This window comes from Petaurus breviceps, unplaced genomic scaffold (genome assembly GCF_028583685.1).
Source record: "Petaurus breviceps papuanus isolate PSGF00001 unplaced genomic scaffold, PetGlider_PUasm1.0 224, whole genome shotgun sequence".
Classification (NCBI taxonomy): domain Eukaryota; kingdom Metazoa; phylum Chordata; class Mammalia; order Diprotodontia; family Petauridae; genus Petaurus; species Petaurus breviceps.
Window position 1 is genome coordinate 9,521,065 of NW_027185887.1, and position 27,909 is coordinate 9,548,973.

At 36.0% G+C, this 27,909-nt stretch overlaps 1 protein-coding gene across 3 annotated transcripts in view; it reads left to right on the top strand.

Moving 5' to 3' along the window:
- LOC138166530 (nuclear transport factor 2-like) overlaps window positions 1-24,199 on the top strand; it is a 35,831-nt gene extending 11,632 nt beyond the window's left edge. For all 3 annotated transcript variants that reach the window (XM_069095025.1, XM_069095026.1, XM_069095027.1), the window contains exons 3-5: window positions 3,185-3,256; window positions 17,468-17,566; window positions 19,221-24,199. In XM_069095025.1, coding sequence (XP_068951126.1) covers window positions 3,185-3,256; window positions 17,468-17,566; window positions 19,221-19,334 — 285 coding nt within the window. In that variant the 3' untranslated portion in view covers window positions 19,335-24,199. The remainder of the gene's footprint in view (window positions 1-3,184; window positions 3,257-17,467; window positions 17,567-19,220) is intronic.
- Window positions 24,200-27,909: the final 3,710 nt, after the last annotated feature.

The window sequence follows — 27,909 nt, forward strand, 5'->3', positions numbered from 1 at the left end:
TTCTTCTTTGGATGTAAGATGAAACAAGATGAAGATGGCATTGGCCTGAAGAGCCAAGTGGTAAAGTATCTATAAAGTTTCATAGTCATGAGTTTGTGACATCAAAAGGTTGCTTGCCTATGGGAATGGAGTTATCTCCTCTGCCTTCTAAATCAGAGGTTCACAAACTTATTTGGCCTACCACCCATTTTCAATTGTATTATAAACATAAAACTTTTTTTTAAAAAAAAATTACCACCCCCCTGGAAATCTATTTTTTAATCCTTTAATTTTTTATTTGCATTTCAAAAAATATATAATTTTAAATGACATCTTAAATTTAATAATTTATTGTAAATTTGGGGGATTTTCCTGCATTGAAATTTTGATGATGCAACATTGTGTCACGTAATCAAATAGTATAATATTGTTTATTCAAATCTCAACAAGCTAAAATAATGGTCTGCTTCTAATAAGATGAAATTTACATATAAATAGATGCGCTTGTAAGTCTCATACTTGAATTTTTTTAAAATTCACACATACATACTCATTACATGGAAATATTCCTGCTGATTCATGCTGGACTTCACGACAATGCACAACACTCTTGCCTGACAACACTTACTTGTTAAGACCTGTGGGGAACTTGCATTTTATGTGTTTATTTGGAAAATAATGTAATCACTGCTACTTTAACTGTTATACAACAGTTGAAACACATATGAACGGTTTTTCAAGATTTTCTTCTCTTCTTTCCTTATGCCTCTACCACCCCCTTATTTTTATTCAACACCCCTCAACTGCACTGAAGGCTACTACCGCCCCCACCCATCATTCCAGCACCACCCAGGAGACGGTGTTGCCCACTTTGAGAACCTCTGAATCTAAATTGAGTGAAAGAAGTTGCTCTTTTCTTTAAGAAAGAAACCATAGATTGTGCAGCTATTTGACATTCTGTGGCTAAGGGAAGTATCAAAGGTAACACAAAATGTAGTTGGTGCAGAATGTGCCGGCTCACCTGCTGGTTCGAGTATACGAGCGTGATTATATTGATCTGATCATCTGTTCCCAATATGCCCTTGGAGTATGTGTTCTAATCCATTTCAGTGCTGTAACTTGCTTTTTAAAGGATCTATGAGGAATAGATTGGGGATCTTCCTTAAAATACATCTGAGATGAGGGGGAAATTGGCATACAGGTATGTTAATAAACCTCCTACAGATGAAGTCATTAAGCAAATGAGCATTTGAATTTTACACCATCTGTGTTTTCCAAATGATTCCCTTCTTCCAACCCTGCCCCTCTCCCCCAACCTCACATAGATCTAAATAGGCTGTAATGTAACAATCCAAGACAAGAATCATAGTATCTATACTGGTTTGAGATGGGAAAGAGCCTACTGCTGCCACTTTAGGTTCAGAAATGTTCACAAGTTACACAAATCTTCACAGTTAAAAAATAAAGTTAACCCCACAATCCCAATATACATCGCCATGTAATATATAACATTGTAGTTGTATTATAAACATTCTGTTACTGCATCAGCTTTTCAAAGTGCATATGTTGTTGTGTTAAACAGTACCAAAATACCCAGAAATTCTCCCAGCCCTTGTTTCTTCTCCTTTGAATATCCTCTCCTTTTATTTAGAGGAGTAAAAGTCTTTTCTGCCGTGATCAGTCCTATTAGAATAGGTTAGGTTAGCATACACTAAAAATCCTACTGATTGATATAACTGAAGAATTATTCCTTCTCTTTGTATTTCCTGTGGCCAGACAAACCACGTTTATTTCCTGTGAACTTCGATTGAGATTATTATAACTCTTTATTTGTTAGTCCTTGTACAGAGCATATAGAATAAGGCTCAGCTCTGAAGTTTGTTTTCTACATTGAATATTACCATTTATAAACTTTCATGAAATGTTAATTGAGGAAGAAACTAGAAATTCAGAATCCTGATTGTATTTCCAGTTCATTTCATTCAAATGTAAGCCTGATAAATAACTAAAGACAACCCCCTCCTGTTCACCACAATCCAAAACAAAACCTTCCTGGTTTAGTTTTTGTTTTTAATCATAGTTAATAGCTACAAGAAATAAATACCATGAAATTCCCTTAGAGGCATTATTTTATGTGTATGTATATTAATTGCTTCTTAGACTTCTGTTAGCCTCCATTTATCCTTACAAGTAGACAGTCTCAAGGTAATCTCATTTTACAATTGGAAAACTTGAAGGGTTTTGATTTTTTGCCCTTGAGTGTTTTTGTTCTGTTCTGTTTTGCTTTTAAAGAAGGAGGACTTGGTGTAGGAATGGAGAGTGACTTTTACAAAGACCCATCATAGAGATAAATTTAAGTCCTCTGTTTCTTAGCCCTACAAAAGCATTCTCAGGAAATTTGAATTGAAATTTACTGTGGTTAACAAGGCTCAATTTGTTGTTCCATTCCTATGGAGATGTCCACATGGCAGGGAAGGAGAGTACTATAGTAAGACTGTCAGTTTCCAGGGCCTTTCTGATTTGTTTCGACTGTTTTCCAGGATATTGTTCTCAACCTGGCAGGTCCAGAAATCTGATGTCATCATTTTCCCCAGGGAGTGATCAGGCACTAAAGGATTGATTCATAATGATCAAATTCATAAGAGATTCATAGACAATTTACTAATTTGCATGAAGAACTAAAACATCCCCATGTCAGCACAAAATGTACTTGAGAAAAAGAATTAGGACCAGAAAGTTGCTTGATGAATATGAAATCAGAACAAAGAGAGTCAGATGCTCTTAAAGGATATATTTGTCAGGCTGTTGACTTCTAGTCCTCCACATTTGAAAGCTGGTTATCAGGTTGTATTTCCCTTGAGTAGTGATGGATAATAATGACCTCCTGGCTGGACTATGGGATTTCACTGATTTCTGTGAAAGAGCCAGTCTCTACTCTTGGCCTTTGCCCAATTCATCTTAAAAAATAAAACAACAATAATGACAAAGACCAAAACCTTTTTTTTTTTTAATGTCTGTCCTGCCCAATGCCAGATCATGGATTTCTCAATCATGGCTAATATAAGAATCCACATACTTCCTCTTCTTCCTTGATGTCTGTACATTTGTTCCCTTCTGCTCTATATTTTTTTACTATGGTAGTGGGAACATGTAATAAACAAGATTTTTTTTTCTTTCTTCCTTATTACATCCACTACACATGCAGACAGAAGCTTCTTGTTTGTCATGGGAAGGAGAACAATTCCAAGGAAAATCAGCAATCATGGAGAAGATGCTGGTATGTGCTTTGTGTACAGAATACAAAGGGAGTTGGGGAGGCAATTTTAATATACAGAGCATTGGACTTCAAGTCAGGAGATGTATTTGAATCATTGTTCTATTAACACGATATCTATGTGACTTTGAGCAAATGTTAAATGTTAGTATAAGAATGGTTTCTTAGGGGCGGCCAGGTAGCACAGAGAGTAAGAGCACCGGCTCCAGTGTCAGGATGACTTGGGGATTGAATCCAGGCTCAGACACTTAGCATCCACCCAGAAACACCTGGCCATGTGACCTTGAGCAAGTTACTTAACCCCAATTGCTTAGGGGTGGCCAGGTGGCTCAGCCAGTAAGAGCACCAGCTCCAGTGTTGGGATGACCTGGGAATCAAATCCAGGCTCCGATACTTAGCAGCACACCCAGAAATAACTGGCCGTGTAACCTTGAGCAAGTTACTTAACCCCTATTGCTTTAAAAAAAAAAAAAGAATGGTTTCTGAACATTTGGAAAGGGAAGCCATGATCACTAAAATAGAGCTAAGATTCCCCAAAACAGATGGCCAATGTAATCAATTTTAGATAGTGTTACTTAACTGGTAGATCAATTAAATTCTCTAGCAATAGTATACTTAGATTTTAATAAAGCATTATGAGAGAGTAGACATATGAGTTTAGTTGATGTAGCAATATGGATTCAAAACTAGTTGAATGAGTGGAGTAGCTATTAATGGGTTAATTAATATCTGCTTGAAAGGAGGTACCCTAGAAATTTGCCCTTGGTCCTATCAGTATTTTTATTGGTGATATTAAAAAAGACCTGGGTGAGATGCTTGTCAAATTTTTATATGGCATGAAGCAAGAAGGGTAGTGGGACATTTTAAAAGTTCAAGACACATAGTTTCTGAGTAATTTAATCATTTTATTAGTAAGGCCAGCATGTTTATTAATAAAAAGAGGTGAGTGGCACTCTTGAATGCCAAAGACCTTCATAGGGATGGGCTCATAGTTTATATACCCTTAGAAGAGTGGGTGTTTCTGAGGGTGGCAATCAACTCTGATCGACCAACAATTAATGAAGAAATTAATATTATAATGGGAGGTGGGCTACATTTACAATGAAGGTGTTGGGGGTATGTGATTTGGATCACTTGGTCAAAGGCACTTATCAATTTCCACATCAGCTGTCTGACAAAAAGGAGAATCCCCATTTTCCCAGACTTCAGTAAACACAATGAGCAGGAATCTTCTCTTTAGCCCAAACTTAGAGTTTCTGCTACTCTCTGATTAGATCTTGGCCAAGCCTTTGCCTAAGATTTCCTGCACTGATCGATTTCTGGATGAGGAAGTAGAAAAGGGGAAAAACCTTGGTCTCAATAAAATAATCAATTATTAATACAAGAGAGAAATAATAATTCCTCTCAGTAGTTAGTATATTGGATGATAGAATAAAGATTTTCAAAAATATCAACAAGCTAAAATAATGGTCTGCTTTTAATAAGATGAAATTTATGTATGGATAGATGCACTTGTAAGTCTCCTACCTGGATTTTTAAAAAATCCACTTCACACATACAGCATCATAGCTAAACAGTAGTGTCTGAAAAAGGTTTGTGAGTTTTAAGTGAATTGTAAATTCATTATGATTCAACAGGGTGATATAGCAGCCAAAAAAGTTATTGTGATCTTACTCTGTCTTGAGAGACATAGTATCTAAGACCTTGGAGGTGACCATACTTTGAGGATTTTGTTCAGTTTTGTGTTCCATGTTTTGGGAAAAACATTGGTCAGCTGGAATATATACAGAAGTATGAAGCCAGAGTATGGCATATAAGAATTGGCTGAAAGAACCAGGAATGTTTAGCTTGGAGAAGAAAAGATGTGAAGTTTTTCAGGAATTGATAATCCTTCCAATACTTAAAGATTTGTTATTGTTCAGTAGTGTTAGCCCAACTCTTCATGATCCTGTTTGGATTTTTCTTGGCAGAGATAATGGAGTGGTTTGCCATTTCCTTCTCCATGCTTAAAGATAGCTAGAAGAAAGATTAAGCTTGACAAGCTTGACCCCAGGAAAGAGATCTAGAAATAATAAGTGAAAGTTACAGAGATGGGGCGGCCAGGTGGCACAGTGAGTAAGAGCACTGGCCCCGGAGACAGGAGACCCAGGATGGGTTCCTACCTCAGATACTTAGCACCCACACAAAATAACTGTCCGTGTAACCTTGAGCAAGTTACTTAACCCCAATTGCTTAAAAAAAAGTTATAGAGATGCAGACTTGGTCTTGATATAAGGAGAACCTTTCTTAACAATTAGAGGCATTCAAAAGCAGAAGGGTCTTATCTCTAAAAAGTTCTTACTCTGTAAAGTACTTCAAACTATGTTAGGGATGTTGTTGTATTACTATTCAGGTATGGGTTAAATAACTTACTTCAGAATTCCTGAATACTCTACTTCTGTGTTGTTACTTATACTCACTGGACTTCAGTGTTCTTATGTGTAAAACTAGTGTTTTTTATTAATCTCCCTTCCAACTCTGAATCCTATGATTGTGTAAACAGAAGAGTACAAATTAAATCTCCCCCCACCCCTGCCATGTGCTAGACTCTTATATTAGTTAAAGACAGCAGAAGTAATTTTCATGTAACCAGGAAAGAACCAGTATATTTTAAAGCATTCTAATGTGGGAACTGCTGCGTTTTATTCATGGCCAAGGTAGATTTATCTGTTAAGTGATACTTTTTAAAATTATCAAAAAAAAGTCTGAATGAAATGTTTAAAATTACTGTTTTATTTGTAGAGACTGTGATTGGAAGACAACTGTAATTAGATGAAATAAAATACATGTCCTTCATAGACCGATACATCACTTTATCAACACCTTCTTGACCAGACAGAAAAAAATTTTTAGACTGAATTTCCATACCCAGTTCAATCAGAATACTCCCCCCACCTGGCATAAACATTTGTGTGTGTGTATGTTATATTCAAGTAATTGCAATTCTTATATATTTACATTATCAATATATTTGATTGAGATGAGAGTGTAATTTTCTGGAGAAGAGGAATTGTTCATACTTATGGTATATATTAGTCATTACAGGGAGGGGATCCATATGTACTATGGGTAATGGATAATTGTTGTTCAGTTTCTCAGTCATTTGTGGCTCTTCACAACACCATTTTGGGTTTTCTTGGCAAAGATACTGGAGTGGTTTGCCATTTCTTTCTCCAACTCATTTTACAGTTGAGGAAACTGAGGAAAACAGGATTAGGTGACTTGGCCACGGTCACCAGCTAGCAAGTATCTGAGGCCATATTTGAACTTAGGAAGATGAGTCTTCCTGACTTCAGACCTGGCATTCTATCCATTATACCACCTACCTGCTATTGGATAATGGCTAAACTATGATTTGTTTATTCTGGAAATAAAAAAATATCTCCCCTCTACAGTGATTACAATTTTGTCTCCTATAATTTCTTTTTCAGTTAAGAATAGAGTCTGATAATTGCTTTCTTAAGAGAGTTGACCAATATACAGAGTAACATGGTATGAGTCACTATCCTATAAAGGCTTCCTGGTCATTTCAGGCCACATTTCCTTCTCCAATCTACTAGACCACTTGTTAGTTTAATTCCTATACTACTGTTTTACCTTTTGTACCTTTGTTATCCTTCACAAAATCTTACTTGGATGTTTGGTCAAGGAGAGGAGGTGATCCTAGATCTTTGAATTTGGAGCACAAGCTCTAATCGTTTCCACCATGCTGGAAGGGTTTTAAGTAAGGTCCCAACAAGACTGTAACTGTGTCAGGTGAAAAGCCTAGCAAAGCACACCGGGGCATATTACCAGGGGACTGGCCACACAGTGCTGATTTTTTTGGCTATAGTAATCCATGAAACAAAGAAAAATACAAAATGGCCCCAAGTCCAGTATAATACTCTTCCACTTCTGCAGTGATGAGACCATAAAATGCTAAGAATCATATTTTTTAATAGACTGTAAGCAGAATCTTAGCTATTGATAGTCCAAAAGTGAGATCTTTGTCTAGTGACTAAGTTGACATGCTACGAGAGTAACTTTATCATACCAATCTTGACATTCGTGCTTTATCTAAACAAATCCAGGACACAGAAGGAAATAGTATCTAAATTGAAGGATGGATCACAAATTCTCCTTGGAAAGACAAAAATAGGAGCTGATGTGATCATCCAGAGGCAATAAAAAAAATGTCTCTTTGTCACTACGTTGGTCATCCCTTAATTTCATTGTTTATAATCATTATTTGCAAAGTGACCAACATGAAAGTAATCACATCTTATATACCTACATTTGTTGCAGAAGATGAAGAGTTGGAAAAATACAAAAAATTATATTAAGACTTTTAAAATTAAGCCAACATTTACTGTATTGTGATTATAATGTAAAGGTGGGAATGTGAGAACTTATGATGGACAGTATACTTTAGGAGTAAGGCCTAGGATAAGACAAAGACTTATAGACCATTCAGAAACTCCACATTTTTATGTATCATGAATATTTTTTTCAAGACAAGACTTAGGTGACTTATGGGTCATGTGACTAACAAGATAAAGTACTAAATAGATGTTATGTGCCAAAATTAAAGCAATCTCAACTGTCTCCATAGTCTAAGAAACCAAGAACACAAAAGAATGTTAAAAATTCCATGAACTAATGCTATATTTGACCTCACTTAGAACCTTCTCCCCCACTGCTATTTAGCAGCATGATTACACTAGCCACTGTTGCAACCTACAAACTTGCAACAAAATGCAACCCCATACTCTGGTCCCTCCTTTCTCTTTCCAGTGCTCTGGAGGTCTAAGCTCCAAATTGTAGAAATTTGCTGAGGTTTCAATAGCCAGTGCCATGGCAGCATTCTATCCTGCAAAAGATCTTTGAAGGGGAATAGGGGGACAAAGAGAATGGAGCCAAACACAGCTGGGCTTGAAATAGAGCTCAATCTCATACCCTGACACCACTACCCTAGTAGTACAGGCTATAATAGTACCAGTGTGACAATGCTCTATATTGCTGGACCAGAGAACTGTGGAACAGATACTGTAGAGAAGGGAGGGAGGGGAGAAGTAGTGGATGGAGGTAAGTAATCCTCTGCTAAGCCTGATGGAAAGAGCCCAGCAACCATCAGAGGCCAATTCTGTCCTCCTCAAAAGTCACTTAGGATAAAGACCTTAAGCTGGTGAGGTGTGAATTGTTTAGTATGAAAGGAGACTGAGAAGCTTTGAGATCTAGCCCCCACCCCTGGCCTATATTATAAAAAAATATTGATTTTTAAAAATGTAAACAAAATCTTGTAAAATTGACTTCAGTAATTTATCCAAGAAATCATTCATTATCACCAAGATGGATATATACCAGAATGCGAGGATGGTTCAGCATTAGGAAAAGAGCCAACAGAAGTAATCATGTTAAAAACCCAAAGCATTCCAAACCAAATGATTACCTCAGGAGATACAGAAGAAAAAAAAAAACTCTGACAAAGCATAACACTCAATTATGCTTTTGGAAAAAAAAAGCTCTACAGAATACAAGCATTGAGAGACTTTTCTTAATATTATTTTTAAAAACTCTCACACAAAAATATACTTTATATGCAGTGGGGATTCACTAGAACCTTTTCCAATAAATATAGGAGTAAAATAAGGATGCCTTGGGGTGGCTAGGTGGCTCAGTGAATAGAGCACTGGTCTTGGACTCAGGAGGACCTAAGTTCAAATCTGGCCTCATACACTTAACACTTGCTAACCGTGATCTTGGGCAAGTCACTTACCCCCAATTGCCCTGCCTTCCCCCCTCTAAAAAAAAGAAATGTGGAAGGAAATGGTTTTGGAAAAATCCTGGCAAGAATTGTATGAACTGATGCAAAGTGAAGACAACCAGGAGAACAGTTTACAAAGTAACAGCAATATTATAAAAATAATCAACTTTGAAAGACTCAGTAACTCTATCAAACAATGATCTGCCACAATTTCAAAAGACTCATGAGTAAACAAACTACCTCAACATAGAGAACTGAAAGATTCAGAATACAAATTGAAACTTTTTTCTTTTCTTCTTTCTTTTTTTCTCTTTCAAAATGCATAAAGTATCTAGATACTATTCTATCAAAGCACACACAGAAAAACAACTTGTATAGATTGAGTTACAAAGAGTTCCTTAAAAAAATAAAGAAAAACCTAAATAGCTGGAAGAATATTCAGTGCTTATAGCCGTGTCAAAAATTTTAAAAATAGCAATACTACCACTGTTAATTTACATGCTTAATATTATACTAATTACATTACCACAGAGATGCTTTGTACAACTTGAAAAAATAATAACAAAATTCATTTGGAAAAACAAAAGATATAGAATACCAAGAGAAGTGGTGAAAAGAGGTAGGGATAAATAGAGAATGGCACTTCAAGATCTCAAACTATATCATAAAGCAGTGGTCCTCAGAACCATCTTGTATCAACTTAAAAATAGATAGACCAATGGAACAGACTAGACAAGAGAGAATCAGAAACAATGGAACATAATAACCCCATTGTTTGATAAAGTGGAAAACATAAATTACCTAGGGAAAAATCTTCCTTTTTTAATTAAAAAAAAACTGCTGGAAAAACTGGAAAGTAGTCTGGTAGAAGCTAGGTTTAGACTAATATTCTACACAATATTCTACAAAACAGTCTAAATGGTTATGTAACCTTAGTATTAGATACAAGTAATTTTTAAAAATTAGAAGAGAAGCAGATGATATACTTCTCACATCTATGGGTAGACAATATATTCTTAATCAAAAAAGGGATATAATTAAAAAATATGAAATAGGTAACTTTGACTATGTGAAACTGAAAAACTTTTGTACAGACAAAATTTATGTACCTAGGATAAGAAGGGAAGTAGTTGAATGGAAAAAAAATTTGTATCAAATTTCTCTGATAATGGATTGGTATCCAAGATATACAAATAATTTGTATTCATCTGTCTAATAGCCTTCAACAACAGATAAGTGTACAAAGGATATGAACAGTTCCTGAAAAAAATTACAAAGTATTCCCAACCACACCAAAGAATGATCCAAATCACTAATAATAGGGGCCATTAGGTGATACAGTGGCTGGAGTGCCAGCCCTAGAGTCAGGAAGGCCTGAGTTCAAATCTGACCTCAGACACTAGCTGTGTGACCCTGGGTAAGTCACTGTAAAGCCCTACATGAGCAGCTTTCCAGAGGACTGCTGCTGTGAACAGCTTTCAAGATTCTGATTATATAGTATAGTGAGCTCTCTATTCAATAACAAATCAGAGCAAAACATATATAGAGAATCAAAATACAGCATTCATCATGTCACAACTCAACAACTTATCACTAAAATGGCCACATAGTTTTCCCTGAAGTGGTCACAAAGTTTTCAACAAAGTACATTCATTTAGTCAATCACAAAATCCTTAATTCAATCATGAAGTACAAAAGTCAAAGTTCTCCACACCAGGTCACAGTAAATCATAATCTTCTCAGTCAGTACACAATATCCAAGTAAAGTCATCTTTCAACTAGACTCAAGGCTGGCTGTCAGCTTCATGGTTCCTCTTCCATGGTCCCAGTTACAACTGTCACCTGGGTTCAAATGCAGGCAGCTCCCAGTTCCTTGTCCAGCCCCTTATCCAGTTCTTCATCCAGTTCCTGTTCCATATTGAAGCTCACAGTGTTCAGTTCATCTCAAGTCCTTCACAGTTCCTGTTTCTGGGAAGACAAAGCTTGACATAGCCACAATAATACTCATGAACATTTCTGGCACCATCATCAATTCACTATCTTCCTGTGAAATCAGCTCAGACCCACCAACGAGGTCTGAGAACTCAACACAAATCGTCCACATAGAAATCAACACAGACCCACAGACAAGGTCCAAGAGGTCAGCACAAATCGTCAGTAAAGTCCCAGGACCTCCAAAACCCTCCTCCAAGACTTCTGTAAACATACAACCAGAAAATCCTCTTTCATGGCTTCCAGTAAGGTCCCAGAGCTTCTGTACAAAGTATCACAAACAACACAGAGCAGACAAACAGAGTGTCAGGATACCACAAGTTTTCTCCTTCTGGACTCTGCCACCACAAGAGTCCTCTTCCCAGTTCTGCTGTCTCTAGCCTGGGCCTCTCCTTATATATGGTCATTAGCTTCTCTCCTTCCTGTTGCAGAAGTTCATGAGTTCTAGGGTTCACAAGTTGTGGGATTCACACGTTCTGTTTCTTAACAGACTTGAAACAAGGCTCAAAAGAAACTTGAACTGAAACAAGGTGTTAGGGGCAGCTAGGTGGCACAGTGATTAGAGCACCAGCCCTGGAGTCAGGAGGACCTGAGTTCAGATCCAGCCTCAGACACTTAACACAAAAATTAGCCGTGTGACCTTGGGCAAGTCACTTAACCCCAAATTGTCCTCCAAAAAGCAAAGAAAAAAAAAGAAGCAAGGTGTCCAATAGCTAAAACAAGGTGTGAATTACTTCTGTGCTTGCCATTACAGTCACTTAACCCCAATTATTTCCAAAAAACAAATCACTAATAAGAGAAATGCAAAACAAAAACAACCTTGAGGTCTTACCTCACACCTTGCAAACTGGCAAAGCTAACTAAAAATGACAATAGTCTGTGTTGGATGGGTGGTGGCATAAGCAAACTGATACATTGTTGGTGTAGCTGTGAAATGGTACAACCATTTTGGAAAGCAGTTTGGAATTATGCAAATAAAGTGACAAAAATGTCTGTACCCTTTGAGCCAGAGATACTATTACTTGGTTTATATTCCTAAGGAAGTCAGTGATAAGAAGAAAGTCCTTATATACACCAAAATATTTGTAGCAGTACTTTTGGGGATGGCAGTGAATTGGAAACAAATTCGATGTCCATTGATTGGGGAAAGGCCAAATAAATTGTGAATGCAGTAGAATGGATGAATATAGTGAAATATTACTAGTTGTAATAAATTATGAAAGTGACAGATACAGAGAAGCCTTAAAAGGTCTATGTGAACTGATACAGAATAAGTAAGCAGAGCCAAGAAAACAATATACACAAGGATTCAGCAATGTAAATGGAAAGAACAACTACATACATAAAATAAAAATGAATTAATAAGGGGTGGCTAGGTGGTGCAGTGAATAGAGCACCAGCCCTGGAGTCAGGAGGACCTGAAGTTCAAATCTGGCCTCAGACACTTAACACATGTGACCTTGGGCAAGTCACTTAACCCCAATTGCCCCTTCAAAAAGTAAAAAAAAAAAAAGAATTAACAAAATTAAAAAGATCAAGTATGACTCAAATGAATAAATATAAGCAAATCCTACCCCTCCACTCACCTGATATTTCATAGAGGTAGGAATTCCACTGATGCTGCACATTGCACAGGCTCTCATACTTTTTCAGTGCATCGATAGGCCATGCTGAATTTTTCCTCTTCATTTTCTTTTTTTTTTCTCTTTTTGTCTTTTAAAAATACTTTGTTATATAGGATAGTTCTATGAGAAGAAAAAAAGGAAAGATTTCATTGTTGATGTGGAAGTCATTGCATAATTAGCTACTTCTGAAGTTAGAACACCAGCTTGATAGCAAAGAGACCAAAATTAATACAAAACTAGAATAAAAATATAAATGTGGCATCTTTCCCTCTACCTTATGGCCCCTAATCTTATTCTTCATATTCATGCATGACCTGAAATTCTACAGTTCTTTCCCAGGTCATATCTTCTATATTCATTAAATTTTCTCCCTTGCTTTCTTTAACCTTTTAGCAAATCAGTCCCACTCTACACTACCCTCTACACTTGAATCTCTTTTCCTCTTATTCTATCCCTGGTCATGTTTTGGATTACTCCCACATAAACCTCCTCCTCTCTTATTCACATACTGCAGAATGGAAATGGGAAAAATCATGAAACTGTGCTGATTGGGTCCACTCCACTATAAATTTATGGCACATAATTTCAACTGGACCTTCACTGTAGCAAGGTATTTCTTTTATATCTCTTTCATCGATTTGCTCTTCTATTCACCACAATGGCTAAAACTTTTCATCCTTCTGTAATTCTCCCATGGCATTCCTCCTCCATCCTCTCAGCTAAGGACCTCACTTAATACTTCACTGAAAAAATGGAGGTCATTTGCCAATTCTCCTTCCTCTCCATCTCACATTACTCTCCTTCTGTGATCTCCTCCTCTGGTCTCCTTTCCAAGGCAAAGCCTTGATTTCTCAATCAATTTGACCTTACTGTCATCCCCAAACTCTCCCTTATTTTCAGTATCTTCTGGATCCCTCTCTGCTATAAAAACAAAAACAAAGACAAATTCTTATTTCTCACCCACTCTTAAAAAAAAAAAACCTCTCTCTTGATCTAATTACCCTTAGTACCTGCCATACTATATCTCTATTTTCAGCTAAACTCCATGAGAAAGGAGTCTATAATTGGTGCCTCTATTTCCTTTATTTTCACTCCTGAACTTTTTGCATTCTGGCTTCCAACCTCAACATCCAATTGAAACTTTTCTTTAAAGTTACCAAAGAAGGGGCAGCTAGGTAACACAAAAGCTAGCCATGTGACTTTGGGCAAGTCACTTAGCCCCAATTGCCCTCCAAAAAAAAATAGGCAAAACAAAATGGACACACAAAAAAGAAAGTTACCAATGATCTCTTAAAATATGCTTATATATTTAAATTTTTTCTCTTCTCAGTCATTTATTTTCTCTCCTTGCCACCCCTCCTCCCCATTGAAGAAAAAAGAAAAGTACAACTTTTGTAACAAATATTCATATTCAAGCAAAATAAATTCTCATATTGTTCTTGGCCCAAAATACGTCTCATTCTCTATCTTGAGTCTCTATTAGGAAGTCAGTGGCATATATCCTCTATCATCTTTCCTATCACCCAAGCTCAAAATCCATTATTGCCCTTAATTTCTCATTTGCTCTCCCTTCATATATCCAATCATATATATCCCTTTCTCTCTACTCACAGAGCCACCAGCCTAGTACAAGCCTTTATTCCCTCTTGCCTATATTATTAGAATAGTTTCCTAATTGGTCTCCCTGTTTCAAGTCTCTCCATCCACCACTCTGCTGCCAAAGTGATTTTCCTAAAGCAAAAGTATGACCATTATCACTTCCCTTCACTATTCGGTAAATTCCAGTGGTTTTGTATAAATCCCAGAATCAATACAAAGGCCTCTGTTTGGCGTATGAAATCCTTTTCATATTGGCTCTTTTCTGCCCTTCCAGATTGCTTTTTCTGCATTCCTCTTTCCAACTACATGGGCCTAATTCCTATTCTTGACACATTAAATAATTTTTCCTAAATTCTTGTATAGATACTGGACGTTCCCCAGGCCTGGAGGCCTCCTAGATTCCCTGGCTTCCTTTGAGACTCAGCTCAAATCTTACTTTCTACAAGAGACTTTTTCTAGTCCCTCTAATTGCTAATGTCTTCCCTCTGAGATTACTGTATGTATCTCGGACACACATAGCTGTTCGCATGGTTTCTGGTCCATCCGTTAGAATGGGAGCCTCTTGGGGACAGGGACTGTTTTTTGTCTTTCTTTGTATCTCCGGCCTTTGCATACTGCCTGAGACAGTTAATAAATGCTTAAAGGACTGGCTGCTTAATTTTAGATACTCCTTGGATTACTGTGACCTAAAAAATTCATCCCTTGGAGACAAACCTTTTGGTGATGAACTTTACCAACCTTACCTGGAGAGGTAGTCCTCATACAATCATAGATTTAGGGATGAAAGTAACCTAAAAAGCCATCCAGCCTTCTTTTTATAGATGATGAAACAGAGGTGTATAAAGATTCAGTGACATGCTCAAAGTTTATTCACACAGTTATGAAGTGGCAGAGCTGGGATTTGAACTAAGGTCCTCTGACTCCAATGTTTTATGTCCTTTCCACTGTACCACTCTGCCTCCTTGGACTATATAGTCTTTTTAAGTGTGCAACAATGGCCTCTACTGCCTGAAGACCAAGTCTGTTATATTTTCACCAATTCCTCCAAGGCTTTCTGTGCATACCCTTAAGGGTTTGGGGAATGGCTCATCCCTATGCTATTGGCTCAAGCCCCAACCTGTTTTGTTGCACTATTTTTAGGGGAACACATGACCCAGGTCCATTTAACCATTTAGCAATTGGGTTAGCTTTTTGAAGAAATTTTTACTTCAAAGGTATACTGAGAACAAACATAGAAACATTTGCCCCAACACTAGAGGACATAATCCTTCCTAGATACTTTTGTTTTCTGGGAAAAGGGAGAAAATTTAATCCACAATTTAGCTCAGTTCTTATATAGCATTAGTCCTAACAGGTTCCAAGTCCAAACTATTCATTCCCTGGCCTTTCAGGGCTTCCTTGCTAAAGCTGGTAGCAATGTCAGCCTGTATTCTCCAGGATCACTTTAGTTTGAACTTGTGTGTCTGAAATTCCATTCCCCTCTTTTAGAACTAAAAAGTACAAATGAAGCAAACCCCAAATCCCAAGTTTGTTTCTTAAGCCCACAAGGCCTAAGGGGAAGGAAAAGTCGTCTCATTCGCCACCCACTTTACAGCATAATTCCAGTGCCTTCACGCTATTGATTATTTTCTATTTATCTTGTATATATAGCTTGCTTTGTATATGTTGGTTTCCACATTGTCTTTCCTCTACTAGATTCTTACATAAACTCCTTCACACTGTGAGAAGAGAGACTGTGCCTCAGGGAAGTAGATTTTTAAACACAGGCAGTTCTGTCTATATAGCCTATGGAAAGAGGCTGTTCCCAGCAATGTGGTAGGCCAAAGCAGAATGGTCTCCCCTTAGAAGCAGATCCCTGGTATTTCCCTTGTGGGGGCCTCCATCTCCTCTAATCTGGGCATGTGCTAAAGCCCCATTACAAGATTCTATTGATGCTTTTGTTTTATGCCATCGTCACTTCCCAGTAATCCTCTTTTCCTTCTGTTGCCTCCCTCAAAAAAAGTTAAGTAAAACTAATTAACACAGTACCCATGTCTATATTTTTACATTTGTAATAACTCAATTCAGTAGACATTTATGAAGTGCCTACAGTGTGTTAGGCACTGTTCAAAGCATTGGCAATACAAATAAGAAAGAGGATCCCTGCCATCAAGGAGTTTACATTCTCGTTGGGGTAAGCAATCCTCCAAAGGAAACTGAAAAGGGATTGTATTAGGGTGGAACTCAGCATGGGGACATGATGCTAAGTGGAGTGGAAACCAAGCAAAGCTGCCAATGGGAAATGGAAAGTTACCTGGAAAGTTCTAAGGCTTTGGGAGGAGCTTATTGCTCCAGTTCTACCATCAAAGGGGAAAGGGACCTGAGACAGTTGAATTGTTATTGTTTTCATTTTTGTTCAGTTGCTTTGGTCATGTCCAAATCTTCATGACCCCATTCGAAATTTTCTTGGTAGAGATACTGGAATGGTTTGCCATTTCCTTCTCCAACTCATTTTACAGATGAAGAAACTGAGGCGAACAGGGTTAAGAGACTTGCCCAGGGTCACACAGTCAATAAATGTCTAAGGCTAGATTTTAACTCAGGAAGATGAGTCTTCCTGACTCCAGGTCTGGCACTTTATGAGAGTTGTGAAGGTGCTGTAAATCAAAAACTGAGTCCAGCTGCATAGTGATGAGATTTCAGGTAATCAGCTTATCCTGGAGGAGGCATGATACAGATGGAAAATGGTCTTCTGGAATCAATATTGAAGATCATAATCTGTTACTTGAAGTCTTTTCATGAAAGACTGGCTAGAATTAGTGCTCAATCAGCAAAACCTAGAACAACTAGAATCATTTCATAGTGAATTCATCTGAATAGGACTTTTGAGTACATAATTTTAGAACATGAAATGATCCCTATCCATTGATTTACATGTTGTATCTTAGGGATTCTTTCTTCTGTCTTTGCAGTAATCCAGCTTTGAGAATAGAGTGATGAGTTTAAATTTTTCAGAGTTCCACAAAAATAGCAGAAATAATATAGTTTATGTTAGCTTTTTGGACAAATAAAATTCAATAATGCATTTCCACCTTAAAATTATCTAGGAATTTAATGGTGTTAATTCCTAAGTAAATGTACCATTTGTTTTTTTTTTTGCTCATGTAAAATTTAATAAATGTTTACCTATTTGAAGTTCAAATATTTTATGCCTATATTTCCCCCCCTTCTTATTAGAATCTTCCATTCCAAAAAATCCAGCACAGTATCACATCTCAAGATCACCAACCAGCTCCAGATAACTGTATCCTTAGTATGGTTGTGGGTCAGTTAAAGGTAAGGATTTTAAAAAGCAATGCTACTTAATGCATATAAGAAGAGTATTTGGTAAGTACAAAATTTTATTATTGTTTCTCGTTTCCTTTTTATATTGTTAGCAATCCCACTACACTTCACTGAATCATTCCTTGATCTCAAAATTGACCATCTTTTCATTAGCCCCTTTAAGTTCTTTACTTTCTCATTAGCCTTGTGTTGGCTTTTTAAAAAATCTCTACTTGAATGATCAGATTACCCATGGTAGGTTACTGAAACTTTGGTATAAACACTTCAACCTTGGGTGAAGTAATCTGCTATTTATTACCATAGACTTTATCATTCATAGAATGACCTATCCTAGTTCCTTGGATACATCCTATCAATCCTTTTAGTTTTACTTATGTGTATCAAATGATGCCTAGGACAGGATAGAAGGGAAATTTACTAGACTTGGGTTTAATTATTGAATAGAAACTGGACTGGGAATTGATAAGTAAATTCAACCATAGCAGGAGAAAGAAAACCAAGACATCAGGGGTTATTCAATTTTATGAAAGAAAATAAAGGAAAAATATAAATGGGGAAAAGACTGAGAAGTATAATTAAAGAAGTCAGCAACCTATAAGAAACCTGGAAACTATTTAAGCACTATATTAAAGTCTCAGGAAAAATGTGTACTATGGATTTATGGCCAACTAGCAATAGTCAAGAGGCTGTTGTAGTAAAAGGAAAAGGATTTCTTTCCCTTAAAACATTAAAATGTTATGTAAGAACAGGGAAGCCCCAGGGAAGTAGGCTAGATATAAATTAGAAATCAGGAAAGTCAAAAAGGGCTTTGAAAAACAGTGTGTGATACTTTGACAATCCATGGGACAAATGTGTTTAAAGATAAAAAGATGATGGTTTTTTTGGAAGAGTGAAATCTCCAGATCTTTGAATGACACTCAATTTTTCTGGGTAGAGAAGGTACCAAACAGATAAGAATTAGAATACCAAAAAGATGTTATTAGTCTATGCACTTTTAAATAAATTATGTAAATTGTAGGTAAAAAGAAAAGGTTCTGAGCCAACACTATAACTCATCAGGAACCTAGTAGTTGTCGTAGATAATTTCCTGAGAACATTGAGCACTATTCTGTCAATAAGAGATATCAAAATAAGTATAAAAAACATGATCTTGCCCTGACCTAATACATCCACATCTGAAATATTATGTTCTGTAATACTGCAGTCTTTATTACCATACTTCAGTAAATCTAATGAAACGAAGGAATGTACAAAATAGGGCAAATGAAGTGATTGTGGAGATGGATTAGGGAAAATAAGGTAGGGAAATTAGTACTCTTCATTCAACAAATTTGTGAAACATACATATCTTTTCAAAGATTGTGGGAAGGGAGAACATCACAATGAAACACACTTCTGATGTATAGGCCCCCTCCATTGTAAAATTCACAGCAAAATTATGCTGATTTTTCTCTCTTTATCTCTCTATTTTTTGTTTTAAGATAATGTTTGTTATATGGGTTGACTTTCTGGGAGCATGAGAGGGAGGGGAAGGATACTTGGAAAATTATGGTGATGTAAAAAAAAAAATAAAAACATTTAAAAACCAAATACTTTAAACAAAAACCAAATACTATAGAATAACTTCCCCCCTTCTTTTTAAAAGGTAGATGAAGAGCCCGTGATGGGATTCCACCAACTCTTTATTCTGAAGAATATGAATGACAAATGGATTTGCACTAATGATATTTTTAGACTGGCTTTGTACAATTTTGCTTGAGTATTTTGTATTCTTTCTACTCTCACACTTTCCCTACCTTGTTGTTCTTGGCTTGGCTCAATTTATGATAAAGAGGTAACATTGGATTTTTCTTTTAGTTTTGCTCTGCTATGTGTTGACAAATAAAAGAACATGGATGACTGTATGAAACAATCAAAGAGCAACTTCAGGGAAAGGATGGAGAGTCCTGCATCAAATCGATACTGGGAAATCGACTCAAAAGGGAGAAGCACCAAGATGCTATCTTGGGAGAACAGATGCAAGCAAAATGTACCCTTTAGAAAAAGGGCCCTGTTTAGGGGACCACATTTTTACCTCTTGGAACTGAGGAAAAAATTCTTTCATAAGCATGATTTATTAATAATAATGATAGGTACTTCTCATTTTAAAGAAACTTAGGATTGGAAAAACCCAATTCACTTCCTTAATGCCCCTGCTTTGTGTTCAGCCAAAAATTAGTTAGCAATGCAGTTAATTCTAGGCAAGTTATTTTTGTAGCTGTACTCAGAACATCTGTGGGATGGTGGCTGACACAAAGTAGACTTTTACGTGTCAGATATTAGAATACAGGAAATTGCTTTTTCATACAGATTTATAATGTTTGTGTTACTGTTCCATCCTGCTGAATCCTGTTATCCTTATGTTCTTAAATGTGTGGAGCTACCAATTTCAATACATAACTTCAATGAACCAATGAACTAGAAAACTCTGGATGTTAGGAATGATGAAATGCTAATCTTTTTAAACATCATAAACAAAAGTTTTTTTTAAATGTGGTTTTTTTTTTTTTTTTGCCTAAGGTCTACTATACTAAATGGGCAAAAAAATAGTGGCCAAGACACAGGGGTTTATTTTTAATTGTAGAGGGATGGCAACCTCTCTGAGCTTGGTTATGTCATATTGTTTAGAATAATTGCCAAGTATTCACTAGATTAAGAGCACACCATGCTCCTGTACACCAACAGAAGGCGTGAAGAGCCAGACTCTTAAGCTTTTTTATTCTGGTTTATGAATTTTCTATTATGTTTAAAAGAAAAGTTCTACACATCAATTTTGATATGTGAAAATTAACACAAAATATTGATTCATATTGTGAAAAGAATAAAGCAGTGCATTCTATGTTTGGTTCCAATAGATCATGGTGTCAAAACTGGAAGAGAATTTAAAGTCTAGCATACCCAATTCCTTCATTTTGTAGACAAGTCACAGGCTCAGAAAAATTGTGACTTGCCTGAATATTGGCAGGGCTAGAATGTATGTACACATCTCCTGAGCCTATAACCTTCCCATTCTCACCCTCTTGGTCTCCACCCCACTGCCAAATGTCTTTCATTGTCACAGATGCCAGTGGCATCTTTCAAGTTGCCCCGTACCTGAAGAAGGATCCTCTCCACAGATCTCTGACAAATGGTCATCCAGGTACTACTTGAAGACTTCCAGTGAAGGGAACATTCTACAGATGCTCATTCTACTGTTGAATCTCTCTGATTGTGAAGAAGTTTTTCATGGCATCAAAGCTAAATCTGTCCTCTGCCATTTCCATCTGTTACTCCTAGTTTTGTCCTCTGGAGCCCAGCAGAAGTTAAATCATTCCTCCATGTGATGATCATTCAAATTCTTAAAGACAAATATCATATTCTCCCTTCTCTTCATTCTTTTTGCCCTCTCTGATTACCTATCCCTCTAAAATGCGGGGTCCAGAACAATATGCTACTTCAAATGTAATTTGTCTAAGGCAGAATTCTAAGATCTTTCCATTCCCCCTTTTCTGGGTACTGTGCTTCTTCTCAAAGCACCCTATTGATAGCATTCATTTTTTTTTTGCCTGTTATATCACACAGCTGACTTAAATTGAGTTTGTAGTCCACTAAAACCCCTATATCTTTCACATGAGTTGTTTTCTAGCCATGCCTCCCTTATTTCATATTTAAGAAGCTGATTTTTTAACCCATGTAAAGCTAGATTTATCTTAATTTAATCTTATTACATTTGCTACTCCCTCCCCACCCCCTGTCATTCTACCCACTGAAATATTTCTGGTTCTTTATTCTCATTTAACATGCCAGCTATGCTTCATAGATTTAAGTCATTTCCAAATTTCATAAGCATGACATCTGTGCCTGTGTGCAATTCCTTGAGGAAAATGTTGAGTGGAATTGGGCTAAGGACAAATTCTTGAGGCACTCCATTATATACCTACCTCTAGTTGACACTAAGCTATTAATGAATATTCTGACTATGGCCATTCATCAAGTTCTAGATCCACCTAACTGTGTTATTAGTGTCTGATGTCTCTTACTCTGGAAGAAAGTGACCTACTTGAGAATAGAAATTTGTTGTTGTTCTTTGTATTGCTAGTACCTAGCACAATGCTTTACGTGTGATAAGTATTTACTAAGTGATTAGTGAATTAAATCTTGTCCTCAGAGATCTTTGTTGAAAAACTATGTATACAGCATTCCTCTGACCTATCAGTAAAATGACCCAGATACAAAAGAAAAAGAAAAGAAAAGGCTAGTTTGGCATGATTTCTTCTTCATAAAGTCATGCTGACTCTTAGGGATCACCACTTCCCTTTCCAGATATTAACATCCTTTTCATAAAAGGTTCCATAAATTTGTTAGGAATCACAGTCAAGTTCCTTGGCTTATATATTGCTTTCATTTCCTTCTGTGTTTTGTTTTGTTTTTTGAAAATCAGGCTCTTTGTCATAGGGTCATCTATTTAAAGCCAGAAGGGATGTTGGATATTACATTGTCTGAGGCAGGATTGGAACTTGTGTCCTCCAGGCTCCAAGTTCAGTGTACTATCCATTAGACCACACTGCTTATTCTCCAGTCTAATGACCCACCTCAAATCTACCAGTTCTTTTAGTATTCAGGGGTATGTTAAGACTTACTGATAACTTCATCAAGAGTAGGTAGTATACTCTTACTGTCTACCTACCTTGGAATTCATTTCCCTTTAGACAATATTATGTCTTGTCCAGTCCAAATATTATCTTCCCAGGCAGAGGAAACAGAAGACAAATAAGAACTGAGTAAGTCAGTCTGTTTACTGTTATCCATTACCATCATCCATCTACCCCAAACAGTGGTTTTCCTCCCTATCTCCAACATAGGCAGCTAGATGATACAGTAGATAAAATGCTGGACCTAGAACAAAAAGACTTGTATTAGATTACAGCCTCAGATCCCTTCCTAAATTGTATGACCCTAGGCAAGTCACTTAACCTCTATCTGCCTCAGTTTCCTCAACTCTAAACTGAGGATGATAACAATAGCACCTACCTTACAGGGTTGTCAGGATCAAATAAGTAATATTTGTAAAGCACTTAGCACAGTTCTGGGTACTTTGTAGGTGCTTATTAACTGCTTATTCCCTTCATTTTTCCTTCTCATTGCTTTAAAAGCCCTTTATCTTTCCTTTAACCTTCTTGACTGGTTTAGGCATTGGGTACCTGATTTCTTTTGTGATGAACATGGATTACCTGCCACTATCTTCCCTTGTTGCTTAAAAAAAAATCCAAAATCCATCAGTGAATTCTTTGTGTATCTACAATGATCCTTTTTGGAAAGTTCCCCTTAGGGGTTGTCATATTTGACAAAATTTGGGAGGCTTTCCATTATGCCCCAGTTAACATACTCTAGGAATATGGCAGACCTTTCTATTTTTTATGTCAAACAGCCCCCTCACTATTCCTCAACAGATTGTCTCATTCCTCTCACCATTATTAGATGACCTTGTGGCACTTAAGGATACACATAATTTTTCCAAGCACAGAAAACTACCTCCTTTTGAGATGGACCAGCTCCCTCTTAGAAGGAAGAATATCATAAACTATTAGTTAACTCAGAGTATTGAATGATTTTCCTTCTACCTTTAATTGGCAATTAGTGCATTTCTGCTGTTTCCTAATGCAAACAGAACCTGTTCCATAAGCACAAATCCAGCTTAGATCTGATTATCCACCTTCTTTCTCTTTCCTTGTCACTTAGCTAGTGAATAGGTCAACCTATGGAGATACCTATTGCTTTTTGTACACATGCATTGTGATTGTAATATACTTTTCATGAAGTGAGCAAAGAGGAATCTTACTACTTTATACTCATTATAATAATTATCATATACATTTATCTCATAAAGGTATTCAAAATCATAATTTTAGAGCTAGAATGCATTTATGAAACTGCATATTTGTGCTGAATTTAACAAGCTAGAATCTTGTGAACTAATTCAATGGAAATATGTTTTCTATATCTGACTTCTGATTATCTGGTTGGATAAGAATTAGCCAAGTCTTCAGCAAGCGCCTGTTCTTTTTGCTTGATTGTCATGATCTGCATGTGTTAAGTTAAACAAATTGATAACCTGCATCATAGTGAAACCTTTTTCACAAATCTGCTGATACAGCCCTTTATGGTTAAGGGAATTGAGACAATGCTATGAGCTATTATATAAAACAAGAAAAGGCCATATGTTGGTGGTAGACATGGCTTTCTGTCTTCTCCACCCCTCTACCTCTAAGAGTGGAAGTTAAAGGTAACTTGGATACTTATTTGCAAGGTTGACCTGGTAACTTTGTAAGCTCCAGAGGGGCAGGGACCATATCTTATCTAAACTTTGGATCTTTCCTTGCACAGTACTGTGCATTATAGTAAGGGCTCAATAATTGTTGAATGAATCACTGAAAAAAATGTGAATGTTTGGGGGAACATGTTCTCTAAAAATTCTTAGAAATGCTTATTTCTAGGATGAGGGGCAGGGGATTGAAGATATTCCTAACAGTTATCGAAGATTGTGCATCAAAGACTTTAAAATGACAATTTGTTTATTAAAACAATTCATTCTGATAAACACACAAAATCTGCATTTTTGTATACTTTTAATACTAAGAGAAACACCCCTTTATGGTAATAAAATTATCAGTAGCATTAACTTGTCAAGGCATGGAGAAGACCTAATCAAATGATTTTGAAAGAAGACAAGGAAGAACTGAACAAAGAAAGGACTATCCCCTGCTTGGCTTTGGGTTGTTTTTTTGGGCGAAGTTAAAATGTTAACACTACCAAAATACCTTACTGCTTTATGGTAATGCTATTCAAAATATACTATTCAAAATACGAGCGGGTTGTTTCACAAAATTAATAATTTAAAATTTTATATGGAATTAGTTAGGAATATTTTAAAAATACATGCACATACTTGGGAAAGAAAACTGATGAAAATGGAATATTCATTGTTAGATCATGAAATGTTCTAAAAAGTAATAATTATAAAAACTGGTACTGGAAAAAGAGTTGGAGAAATGGGTGAGTGGAACAGAATGGAGAACTCAGGAATAAAACAATGCATATAAAAGGTTATTATTTGACAAACCCACACTTGAAGAAGCATTAAGGAATGGAATAACTGTTTAATAAAAACTGCTAGGAAAACTGAGTAGTTGTATGGCAAAAAAAGGGTTTGGATCCAAACCTCAAAGCATATTTGGCAATAAATTCTTAAAGAGATGTGTGATCTTGATGGACTCTGGGAAGACTGAGTCCCTTTTCCTTTCATTGAAAAAATAAGACATAGAAATAGAATGATAATAATAATAATAAAACATTTTATAGGACTTACTTTATGCCAAGCACTGTGGTAAATGCTTTACAATTATTATCTTATTTTATCCTCACAATAATTTTCTAGGAAAGAAAATTTAGCAAGACCTGTGTTATTCTCATCTAGCCTATACATGGTTGTCATATTCAAGGTGCCTGGGGTCTGTCTATCTTAGAAGGGTATATTTTTTCAAAGGCTCTCTTTATACTCTGAAGTACTAAAATATTTATTCAACTAATTCCTCAGAATCAGCCTGCAGTCCTGTACTTGATTGTTTTCCTGGAACTCAAATATGCCATTTTAACTTTCAGGACTAGAATTTTTTTTTGAAGTCCCAGGTAACGGTAAGGCACGTTGGGTCCATATCTTTATATATATTTATAACAGATAAGTTCATCCATCATCAATATAACTCTTAGTTAAGCCAACTGAATGAGGATCTATCCTTTAAAATCTCCATCTGAATTGGCAGAAATCTAATTTTTTTAATCATAAAAACTAATACAATTGAATAGTATAGTTATCTCAACTACAAAGAAGTAGGACATTTTTATCAATCAGAAGAAATTATTAGAGATAAAATGTGTGGATTTAATTGCATAGAGGTAGGATTTTGCACAACAAAAAGAATGTCTCTAATAGACCAATAGACTAAGACATGAATAAACATTTTTCTTTTTTTACTATTGACATTTTTACATTACATTCATTTCCAAATATGTCCCTTCCCCCCTACTCAGTAAGCCTTCCTTTGCAATGACTATTTAAAAAGCAAATGGAAAAAAATAGTTCATCAAAACCAACACATTACCCGTATCAGCCAGTATAGTCAATATTTCATACTCACAATCCATCACGTTTGCACTTCTACAAATCTTCTCTGGGCCTCAGTTTGGTTATAATTATATAGTGTTCAGTTCTGATGAGCAGACAGTTTTTGAAAAAGGAAATAAAAACTATTAATAATCACATGAGAAGATGCTTTGGGACTAGACCTATAGTTTTATTAGTTTAGGAAACTGTATATTCTGCTGTCTTTCAAGATGTTGAGATTCCCTAATATGTAGCTTATATCCACAAATATCCATTAGAATAGCAAAAAAAATACTCCCCAAATGATGGGATTCAATATTGGTGGGACTTTGGGAAAACAAGAACTATTTTATATTAATGTTGGAACTATAGAATGGTGTAGGCATTTTGCAGAATAAGATTGCAGTATATAATAAAGAGTCACAAAGCTGATATTTAAACCCAGTGATTATGTGGCTAAGAGATTATAGTACATAGGTCCAAAGGAAATAAATGTTTTTTTGTACAAAAAATATATTCATATATACTTGATTTATAAAAAGAAAAAGAAAACAAGCTATATTCAACAACTGGGGGATGGCTGAATAAATTATAGGATATTAATGTAATGTAATGGAATAGAATGGTACCATAGAAACCATAAATATGAACCCTATGAAGAATGTGGAAAGGCTTATGCAAAATGAAATTCAAAGTGAAATTATAACTAGAATAGTGTGTGTATGTGTGTATTCTACAACTACATTTTTAAAAAGAAGAAGAAAAGCAAGGTTAGTGAAAGTTTAGGCAAAATTATTGGAGTCATGGAATAGAAACTTTTTCCCCCTCATTTTTTGTCTCATTTCAAACAACCTTTTAAATGGCTGATGGTTTTATATAAAATGATATTCATTATTTTATATTTATTTGATTTTCTTGTTTGTGATTATTAAGTTTATAATAAATGTCTTTCAGGCATTCCATGTAATAATAAGTTGTTCTAGTAAAATACGACTGAATAAGTTATGCATGTCATATGTTAAGTAAGTTTGGCTTTGTAGAGTTGTATATATGCCTTAGTCAACATTCTTACCTTTAATATTAGACCAGTAATATTCTTCTTATAACTACCTATGTTATCAGAATAGCATGTCTTGCCCTTCTTTATGTGAATTGCCATGTTTCCTTTTAATTATTCCTCAACTCAAAGAAATAGGATGAAGCATTTCACATCTATGATTCTAGACACAGTGAAAGTGTTGCAATACATATTCAGACAGCTGGAATAGGACTGCAATTTTTCATTTACTTTTTTTCTGACATATGTTTTCACATATATAGCTTCTAGCTCCCACTATCAAATCTCATATACCATTTTCCATATGAAACCTTTCTTAGTCCCCTCAACTGCTAGTGCCGTCTCTCTAGAAAACTACTTGTATTTATTCTTTCTCTTTAATCTGTATATACTTCTGAATCCTCATTGTCTCCTCCATTAGAATATAAGCTCCTTGTGAGTAAAGATGGGGTCATTCATTGTTCTTACATCACCAGTGCCTAGTACGGTTCTGGGTACATAGTATGCACCCAGTAAATACTTATTGATGCAATACACAACACAATGCATATACACATCCTTCACGTATATTATTAGATCTTCATAAGAGAGGTATAGATACCAAGTAGAACCTTGTTATGCCCTTCACTTTTAACTTGAATTCATTCGCTGCAAAGTAAGCTTCAGTTCTAGTTCCTAGAGGTAATACCACAAAGGTATTATAATTGTGATTTTATTGGTATCTTGAATTTCCAGTTGGACAAAATCCCTTTAACAACCCTAATTGCGCACTTTCAAATTGAAATATTATTAAATTGTCAGGACACTGAGGGATTAAGTGATTTGCCCAGGGTTACAGTCAGTATTTGTTATAGGCAGGATTTGCACCTATTACACCCTGGTTTTAAGGCCAGTTTATAAGAATAGGACTTTTTTTAAGTACTCCAAGGATGGTTCACACATCCTGAGTATATCTGACCATCTGTGTTTTATTGTCTTCAGAACCGATTTAGATATAGCACAATATTTTTGGAATATCATCATAGCCCTTCAAAAAATAGTAAAGCATTACACTTCTTGTTTCATGTATTATGCAACAATTCTTGCATCTTTATATTT